Below are 9,969 nucleotides of genomic sequence, written 5' to 3' on the forward strand. Positions count from 1 at the left end.
GCTCTTCTTCAGCTTTTAAGAATACAAAATGCAGCCAGGTAGTGGTGGCGCATGCCTTTAATCCCAGCCCTTGGGAGGCAGAGGCAGGCGAATTTCTGAGTTTGAGGCCAGCCTGGTCTACAGAGTGAGTTCCAGGACAGCCAGGGCTACACAGAGAAACCCTGTCTTGGAAAAAAAAAAAAATGGTAACACATTTTAAAAATAGATGGTTTTCTCTTCTTCAAAGAAGTTCTTCAAATATACCTGGTCCCCAGGTTGTAACAGCCTATAAGAATGGTGGACATCAAGTGCACAAATGTACCAGTCCTGCCTTTGTAGACTCCACCTGCCCAATGTTCCAGCTCCAGTCATCCCCTCTCTGGATGACAAGATAGTGACATGACAATCTACATAGAGCTGAGCTGAGTTGGATTAAATGATTATTGAGAGTAAAGCATTGCCTAGACACAGACAGGTTGGAATCAATACTCAGGAATGCATAAGGCTGGATTTGACAATTTGGTGTAGCTTCACCCCTTTGATGATTTCACATCCACATCCAAAATTATAAACACCAGTATTTTCCCTTCGTGTGGCCCTACATAACTGAAATTCCTAAGGTGGCATAACATCCATAGCTGACACTCTGAACATCATTAACCAAGCCCTCCAGGAGAAGCTCATATTTATATTTGAACAGAGAACACATGGAATTTATAACTCTAGTCAGTGCAGATTTAAAAATGGAAATGGGGGCTGGTGAGATGGCTCAGTGGGTAAGAGCACCAACTGCTCTTCCAAAGGTCCTGAGTTCAAATCCCAGCAACCACATTACTGCTCACAACTACCCGTAATGAAATCTGATGCCCTCTTCTGGTGGTCTGAAGACAGCTACAGTGTGCTTAGATTTAAATAAATAAATCTAAACAAAAAAAAAATGGAAATGGGGATGTGTGCAGCTTTAGGCATTGGTGGCCTGAATGAGTCCACAGTGCTAGAAGCTGAGAGAGATGCACTCTGAACCCAGGCTGCGATGAGCACCGAGTCCAGAAACCTGCCCACCTGTTCCCAATGCTGAGATCCTAGCACACACTTTTAGTTTTACATTCTTTATCTAATAAACTCTTTGTTTTACTTAAAGCAAAGTTAAAACAAGTATTTCCCCCTTTACCTTTTCATTAAACTCCCTAGTAGACGCTAAACTGTTCTTGGGGAAGAGAACTATTATCTAGTTTAAAGATCCACATTAGATGGCGTCTTAGCGTGTCTTAGGGTTTTCATTGCTGTCATAAAGACCATGACCAGAAGCAACTTGGGAAGCAAATGGTTTATTCAGCTTACAGTTCATCACTGAGAGAAGCCAGGGCGGAAGCTGATGCGGAGGCCACAAAGGAGTGCTACTTATTGGCTTGCTCCCCACAGCTTGCTCAGTCTTTCTTCCTGAACCCAGGATCACCTGCTCAGGGGTGACACTACCCACAATGGGCTGGACCCTCCCACATCAATCATGAATAAGAAAAATGTACTACAGGTTTGCCCAGAAGCCAGTCTGATTGAGGGGTTTTCTCAATTCAGAGTCCCTCTTCCCAAATCATTCTAGCTTGTATCAAGTTGACACAAAACTAGTTGGAGCAGGCAGTAATGCAGATATTTTTTTAAAAATCAAACTTTATACAAATTACGTTTTGGTTTTAATGCTCCTTTAAATATTTTTTCAAAACATGAATGACTTTCCCCATAGGTCCGTATAATTCTAGCTGAAAAAAGTTTAATGAGCAGAGCCTATGGACAAAGACCTGTTCTTGTGTTTTCTTTCTTCAGTGCTAGGACTGAACCCAGGACCTTGCACATGGGAGGGGAGAGCTTTACCAGCAGCACATCATCAGCCCTTAGAGCTGGCCTTCAAAAACAAAACAAAAAAATTATACAAAGTACTAAAAAGCCCTTTTGGATTTCACAAATGAGAACTTTAAAAATACATCCTAAAAACAAGAAATGTCCCCCAGTGGCATCCAGCAAGCTAGATGACAGACCAGCGTTCCGAAGAAACCATGAGCAGCTGAATGTTTGTAGACACTCGAAATTTACAAACAGTGGTGGTCCAATGGATGGCATTGGGAATGATAAGTTAGTTACTCCACACGCAGCTGAGGTGAAGAGCCTAGGGCATGCATCATCTACTGACTGCTTGTGCAGCAGCATGCAGCTCTTCAGTTGTGGTTCTTGGCCCTGTGTCCTTCTTCTGGTAGTCACCTAAAGAAAATATACAGGTGTTAATATTCACTGCAAATCAAAACAGGCAGACAAGCAAGCACACCTGTATATATAATAGGGCATTATGTTAGTATTTTATGAGTTTTTCTTGTAACATGTATTAACATGCATGTAGAAGTCAGGGGACAACTTGAGGGAATCAGTTCTTTCCTTCTACCATGTGTGTCCCAGGTATTGAACTCAGGTCATTAGGCTTGGCAGCAAACCTGCTAAACTATCTTTGTGAATTCTCCTCATGTCTTAAACATCATTGAGGAAATCATACATATTTAGTATTAGAGACTAACTGTAATAATTCAACTGTTTCTTCATCTGGAGGGTAGAAGAGCAACAAGGTCTCACTATAGCCCAGACTGGCCTTCTGCTCAGCTTGAGTGCTGATGTCACAGGCTTCCACCACATACTCAGCTTGATTTTCTTTCTTTTTTTTTTTTTTCTGAGTGAAGTGCATCATGGAGCCCTGTGAGCCACTATCTCAGATATGAGAAAGGACAAGTGTGCAATCAGCATTGTAGGACCAACAAAACCAACAAACCCACCATGATTGCCTGTTAGCTGAGCCCTCCTGTGGAACACAAAAAAAGGGGGGTAGTTTGTATCTTTCTATGAAAACGGTAACACTAACCAGGAAATGGTGGAAAGTGCTTTTAAAGCCTACAAGATGGCTCAGGGAGTAAAGATGCTTGCCACAAAGTCTGACCTCAACTTTGATCCCTAAAACTTACATGGAAGGACAGAACTGACTCCTACAAGTTGTCCCTTACCTCCACATATGCATTATGGTCCATGCATACACAAATACATAAGTGTAATAAAAATGATAACTAAGTAAAATAAAATCCAAAGATAAACTGGGCATTGGGAGGTACACCTTTAATCCCATCACTCGGGAGGCTGAGGTAGAAGAATAAATGCCACCCTGATCCACACTGAGATCTGCCCGTCTCTGCTGCACCAATGCTGGGGTTACAGGTACACATGCCACGCTGGGGGGATAGTCCAGGGGTTCACAGCACTTGCTGTTAGAGAACCCATGTTCAGTTCCTACTGCACACATGGCAGCTCAAAGACTAGTTTCTGGAAATCTGATGCCATTTTCTGGCTTCCTTAGACACCAGGCATGCATGTGGTACACAGACATACATGCAGGTAAATACCACCCTCCACCACCACTACCATCACCACCACCACCACCACCATCTCTTCCTCCTCCTCCTCCTCCTCTTCTTCCTTCTCCTCCTCTTCCTCCTCTTCCTCTTCTTCCTCCTCCTCCTCCACCACCACCACCACCATACAAGTATGTTACTTTCAGAACTTAAGAAGCAGCAAGTCACTCAGAAGAGGCAGCAGCATTGCTTGAAGCAGCTTAGAAAAACTACACAGAACTATTTGCATCCTGGGTATTTCTTAAGAATTTACTTCAAAAGCTGGGCAGTGGTGGTGCACGCCTTTAATCCCAGCACTTGGGAGGCAGAGGCAGGCAGATTTCTGAGTTCAAGGCCAGCCTGGTCTACAGAGTGAGTTCCAGGACAGCTAGGGCTACACAGAGAAACGCTGTCTCGAAAAACCAAAAAAAAAAAAAAAAAAAAAAGAATTTACTTCAAATCTCATATCAGGTGTCTGAACCCCACTTGTAAACACCTTTCTGAGAAAGAGCACCAACTCTGCTACATGGAGAAACACCCAGCTCACACAAGCAAACTCAGGACCTGCTGCCAAATCAACATAAGCTCATTGTACTATATCATTTCTACTTTATTTGTTTACTTACTTCAGCTTTGTGTTATTTTGGAGATGATCTTACTATGTATGTAGCCCAGGCTGGCCTTGAGCTCAAGATCTTCTTGCCTTAGTCTTCAATGCCTGGATTACAAACCTGAGCCACCATACTCAGCTCTGAAAGCTCATTTTAAAGGTGAGCAGAGCAGGGCATGGCTGTTCACACATCTAATCCTGGTATTCAAGTTGAGGAAAGATTGATGGCAAGCTCAAGGCCAACCTGAATGAGAGAGCCTATCTCAAAAGCATTTTAGGAAAAAAAAAAATCTGTTAACTGTCATCTACCATAGAAAGTGTCCTGAAAATGTAATGGGGACACAGACATGGCTTCTCTGTATTTTTCTTGTATTTTGTATTGTATTGTATCTTGTATTTTTCAGTCTGGGAAAGATCGGAAAGGGGTTGGGGTGGGGCAACTTCTTGATTTCAAAGAAAACTATACAATGTGCTGAGCCAAGCTGTTCCAAAGACCATGCTGATGTGAAAATCAGGTTTCTTTCAAGACTTTGCTTTGAAATTGTATCTAAGCACTTTGCCCAGTCAAGATTTTCTTTCCCCAAAGCACTGGCTTTCTGGAGGTTAAGTAGTACAGGCTAATGATGAACTAGTTAAGCTCCAGAGAACAAACTCAATGAAGCTAAAGGATAAGTAGTGGAAGCTACTACCATCTGGTCTTCTGGTGGGCTTCCAGCTGAGATGCTTGTCTGCAGGGTGCAGTGTTGACTCTGTCAGAAGCACATTCTGAACTCCATCTGAAGGACCACGCAAGAAATGGGCTAAAATTCCATATAACAGAGGGCTATTTCAGGAAGAAGGCAAAACCAAAAGTCAATTTACTTCCTCTAAGTAGGACAAGCTTAAGACAATTAAAGGTAAACTCAGAAAAGGCCATCTAACTCAATATACTGGGAAAAAAAAAGATTAAGTGGCAAATGTTCACTCAATTTAAAAGTACCAATTAACTTGAATGAGATTTTTTTAATCCCTCAGAAAATACACTACCACAACTAAAATCATCTAAACTAAAATGAAATTCCAATTAACCTACTGGAATTCAGCTTGTCAACTCCAACCTTCCTAGAACCCAAAACTGGTTATACATCCACTGTCCTGTCAAGGTTATGCTCAAAAACCATATGGTCTGCCTTCGTGTCTTGCTTTGCTGACACAGCCAGCTGCAGACCTTGAAGATCTGTCTCCTAAAGTTCACAGATGTTTCTTTTCCTTAAAGGGTGTAAGCAATCCCTAAGGTCATGTTTGGTATGCTGTTGACAATGTCAAATCTCTAGCTATGTATCTTGCACCTAGTAAATGGCATATGAATTAACAGGCAAGCTGGGTAATAACTAATATCTAACCAGAATTCAGTAATGTGCTGGAGTTTCTCAGGAGTAAACAACATTTACACTCATAACCAACTCCTATATGTCCTTTATTAAAATATGCTACCCAAAGTCCTATGAGTTGGTCCCTTGACACTGAAGGCTGCTCTACTGACAGCACAGAAGTGTTCTCTCTTTGCTTCCAATCTCACCCCTGGAAATATAAGTAAATGCATTTACTTTTGAGATATCCATCTCCTGCCCAGCTGATACAATGGTTCAAAGTATGACGCTCCTATCAAGAAAAGAGTCTAAACATCTTATGCATGATTGAGCCTCATTCACTTCTACCAATGGGGCAAGGTGGCAAGGGGCAACTACTTGCTTTCTTGGATCACTCTCTGGAGGAGGCACAGCCTTCAGACATTCAAGCAGTCCCACACACAGGCACATGTATGAGGAGCTGAGGAAGTCTGAAGCAGATCTCATGGCTTCAGTTGAACCTCCAGAAGCCTGAAACCTCAAAAGATATCTGGAGCTACACTCAGGTGAACCCAGTTCCCAATAACCCACCCTCCTTGCTCCACCCCCCCAACACACTCAATGAGTTCTGAAATAATGTGTGGGACAAGAGCACATGTATGTTACAGCAGCTACTCCAGGACAAGGAAAGCACTATAGGCTATCAGTGAGATGTCTTAGAAAACGTTCACAACAGACTCCATGCTTCCGCTCCTTAGCAGAGATTGCACCTAGTAAATGGCATATGAATTAACAGGCAAGCTGGGTAATAACTAATATCTACAAAGCTGCTTTGTAGTTTCCTCTTACCCATCACTATACTACCACCAGTTTATGACTGAGAAAACCAGAATTCAGTAATGTGCTGGAGTTTCTCAGGAGTAAACAACATTTACATTCATAACCAAACATGCCCTTGTCAGCTTGTTTGAGATTGCTAAAAGCTTTACTTCTGACCTGGGATAGAATCTGCTTCAGATTTAGAAAAATCTACATCAGATATCTTAAACTGCTTTAGATGATACATAATTAGCACATTTAACATACAATTTAATAGACAGTAAAGTTTATTTCCAAAATTAGGTTTTTTTAAAGACTTATTTATTTTATATAAGTATACTGTAGTTGTCTTCAGACACACCAGAAGAGGGTATCAGATCTCATTCTCATTACAGATGGTTGTGAGCCACCATGCAGTTGCTGGGAATTGAACTTAGGACCTCTGGAAGAACAGTCAGTACCCTTAACCGCTGAGCCATCTCTCCAGCCCCCCAAAATTAAGTTTTAAAAGGCCATGTTTTCTACAAAAAAAAAAAAAAAATTAAAAAAAGTATAACTAGGGGTGCTGCTCAGTGGACAAGCACTCACCTTGCATGTGCAAAGCCCAGAGTTTGATCTCCAACCCCACCCCCCTACAACACACACATTCCTGAAGGGCTACAAGCTCCCTTACTCTCTGGAAATAAAGCTGGCCACCAGTTTTCATTTTTAACTTGTTCATCTGCAGCAAATGTTTCAGAGGCTATCAAAGGGCTAGAAAAAAAAATCTAACAGCTACTTGCTTCAACACCTGTCAAGTGTAAACTAACTTCTACCTGAATGACCCTATACCTGTTTAGCTACTGCAGTAGTCTAAATAAAAATGGCCTTCTGAAGCCTATATATTTGAATCAGGGAGTGGTGCTACTTGAGAGAGATTTAAGGTGTGGCCTTGTTGGAAGAAATATGTCACTGGGGGTGGGCTTTGGGGTTTCAAAAGTCCAAGCTAGTATCAGTGTCCTCTCTCTCCCCCCTGCCTGTAGTTCCAGATGGAGATCTCTCAACTACTTTTCCAGCACTATGCTTGCCTATGTGGTGTCACGCTTCCCACCAAAAAGAGAATGAACTAAACCTCTGAAACTATAAGCAAGCCCCAATTACATGTTTTCCTTTATAAGAGTAGCTGTGGTCATGGTGTCTGTTCACAGCAATAGAATACTGACTAAGATAGCTACTCTTAGAATCTCCACACATTTCAAAAACTGTCCAAATGTTTAAACCATTACCCACTGCTTTGCTTAACACTCAAATGTAGTGATTATTATACCCATGACCACTAGCTCTGTAAAAGGGGGATAATACCCCCCCTTAAAGATTTTTCACCAAACAAATATGGATACCCCAAGTTAGATGACAAAGGCTCTTTCTGTGGCAGGATTGTACATGCTATGTTTATGCATATCATAAATGACCAGGAGGGAATGTGGTTCAATGGATGTTTGTGAGCATCTCATAGACTATGCACTCCCCAGTCACTCTCTGGGGATACTATAGAAAACTGTGCTGCCACATCTCCAGTATCTACAGCAGTGCTCTAGCAAGTGTCAGGTAAGTTTTGGCAAAATAGTAAAATGCTGGAAATCCACAACACAAGAACACAATTAAAGGGGAAGACATGGTCTGCATGGGAAGGAAAGCAAGCAGAGACAGCCTTTAATAGACATGCTCTCATTTTGTGTAGATAAAAAAATACAATGACTCCCAAATAAGAGGAACTCGAGTGTTTGAAAAAGAGATGTATATATACAATACAATTCCCTCATATGTGGAAGAAAAAACACACAGCTATGCTTTATGTGCTTGTGTCTGAATGATACAAGGGGAAAATGCTCACTGGGTCACCTCTGGGAGTGAGAGGTATCAGTGGGCAGTGGCTGGGGACAACATTACACTTTTCTATATCTCCTACATGTTCCAATACTTTCATTATGACCCCTCATTCAGGCCATTGTTCCCTACCTAAGGGTTCACACCATGTTAACACTTAAGTCGAAAGCTATGTTAATACATAGGCAAATAGTCAGCTCACTGTCCTCTCTCACCTAGTGCTTCAAAGCTTTTCCTTCAGAAAGAGCTCCTCAGCTGCCCAGCACAGCTGGACATCTGGATGCGCAATGCAAATCAATGACAAAATGCAGTAAGAAGCAGATAAATATACAGTGCTACAATAACAGCCAACTGCTGCACTCAGCATTTACTTGAGTCATTTTATTAAAAATGCAGCATAATAGCCATTATGTTCCTTTGTAGTTTGTCTGCTTAGCTTGCTGTTAAAATCTGCTGTAGTCTTGTCATATCAGCACAAAGACAAATAAAGAGAAGAAAACATGAAACTAAGAAATGCTTTCTTTTCTTCTTCTCCAGATCACCTGGATTTTATGCAGATAATCAGTTTTCTTGGTAGCTGAAATTCTGCTCATAGCCAAGAACCTGTAGATGGCTTTCTCCCTCCCAACTCCTGTGGGAACATCTAAACATGGCTAAGAAAATAAAAGGTGAGCCTACAGAAGCTGAAAAAGAGTGATCTCAGGCTTCCAGGAGAGGAAACATTTGGTGCAAAGGCAAAGAAGCACAAAACTGCAATTAACTGTGTGCCACCAAGAGGTGGGTGGAGCTGCTGCAGCCGGAAGCAGTGCTAAGGATTTGACTTGCTCATGTTCAGCATGGAAATGTATTGAATTTTTTTTTTTTTTTAAAAACAATACAGTAGCTGCCTTAGAAAGACAGAGGGCAGGATAAAATGAGTTTGAAAAGGGAGTGACTGGCGAAAAACTAGCCAGGTGGCTCCTAAGTAATGTGAACAGCGTGGCACAGGGCACTGAGACCAAAGAGAACCAGAGGCACAACCAGCAGTGTTGGTGAAGGACTGGCAGGGAAAAGAAAGCTTGTCTTTAAACTGCCTGTTGGTGCTGCCTTTAAAACCTGAGCAGCCACAAGAAAAGCCTGTGAGGAACGTTGTGAGTTGTGGTATTTTGAACATACTGCATTTGGGATGCCACAGACACATGGGCCCAACCAGGAAAGTGGTCTGAGTACATCTGCCCCATACAGACCTCCCTAAAGACTCAAGAGTTTGGGGGTGGTGTGTGAAAAGAAATGAAAACAGAAGACAGAGCCTGTGGAATGCCCACTTAAATTTAAAGGAGTCATGAAGAAAGCAAGACTAAGTAAGACTGGGGAACTCTTACAACAGTGAAGAACCACAAGAAACATGGGACGGGAAGCTGTGTGGAGAAAAGAAGTCAGTATTACAACATGCTGCAAAAACTCAAGACACATACTTGATGCTAGGGACAGGACAGCACTGAGGGAGATTTAGTTAAATGGCATATATAAAAAAAGTTTACATTAAAACATAATTATACCACAAAAAAAAAAATGAAAAAAAATCAATGAACTTTTAGAAGGAAAACATAAGTCTTTAAAGAAGTTTTCAGCAAGGAAAGGCTGCTCTAAGCTGTGCACTCTGGCACTAGAACAAGCTAATTAAGTAGTTAGGGACTCTAGAATAATATAAGAGGTATTAAACACAGGGAAGGAAGAAAAGATTAGTGTAAAGGAGGAGAAGTAGCCATTTAAGATGAAGACAGCAGGAGAGAAGGGGATGGTAGCATGAAAGCAGAGGGCGGACAAGTCTGGCAATGACAAGCTATAAGGCCGTGGTGGGGTAAGAGGAAGCTGATCGATGCTGAGCAGTGGTGGCGCATGCCTTTAATCTCAGCGCTTGGGAGGCAGAGGCAGGCGGATTTCTGAGTTCGAGGCCAGCCTGGTCTAC

The 9,969-nt window shown here is 42.0% G+C and overlaps 1 protein-coding gene across 6 annotated transcripts in view; it reads right to left on the reverse strand.

Annotated features, from left to right (window-relative positions):
• Positions 1-1,291: 1,291 nt before the first annotated feature.
• The window catches only part of Fopnl (FGFR1OP N-terminal like), a 15,497-nt gene continuing 6,819 nt past the window's right edge, over positions 1,292-9,969 (reverse strand). For 3 of the 6 annotated variants that reach the window (XR_004116663.1, XM_031363151.1, XM_031363154.1), the window contains 2 exons: positions 4,698-4,831; positions 1,292-2,232 (listed from right to left, as the gene is read on the reverse strand). Coding sequence is in view for 5 of the 6 variants with exons in the window: in XM_031363151.1 (XP_031219011.1) it covers positions 2,153-2,232; positions 4,698-4,831 (214 nt within the window). In the remaining variant the exon portion in view is untranslated. The remainder of the gene's footprint in view (positions 2,233-4,697; positions 4,832-9,969) is intronic. The other 3 variants (XM_031363152.1, XM_031363157.1, XM_031363156.1) reach the window with 2 other exon arrangements.

This window comes from Mastomys coucha, unplaced genomic scaffold, assembly GCF_008632895.1.
Source record: "Mastomys coucha isolate ucsf_1 unplaced genomic scaffold, UCSF_Mcou_1 pScaffold12, whole genome shotgun sequence".
In the NCBI taxonomy this organism is placed as follows: domain Eukaryota; kingdom Metazoa; phylum Chordata; class Mammalia; order Rodentia; family Muridae; genus Mastomys; species Mastomys coucha.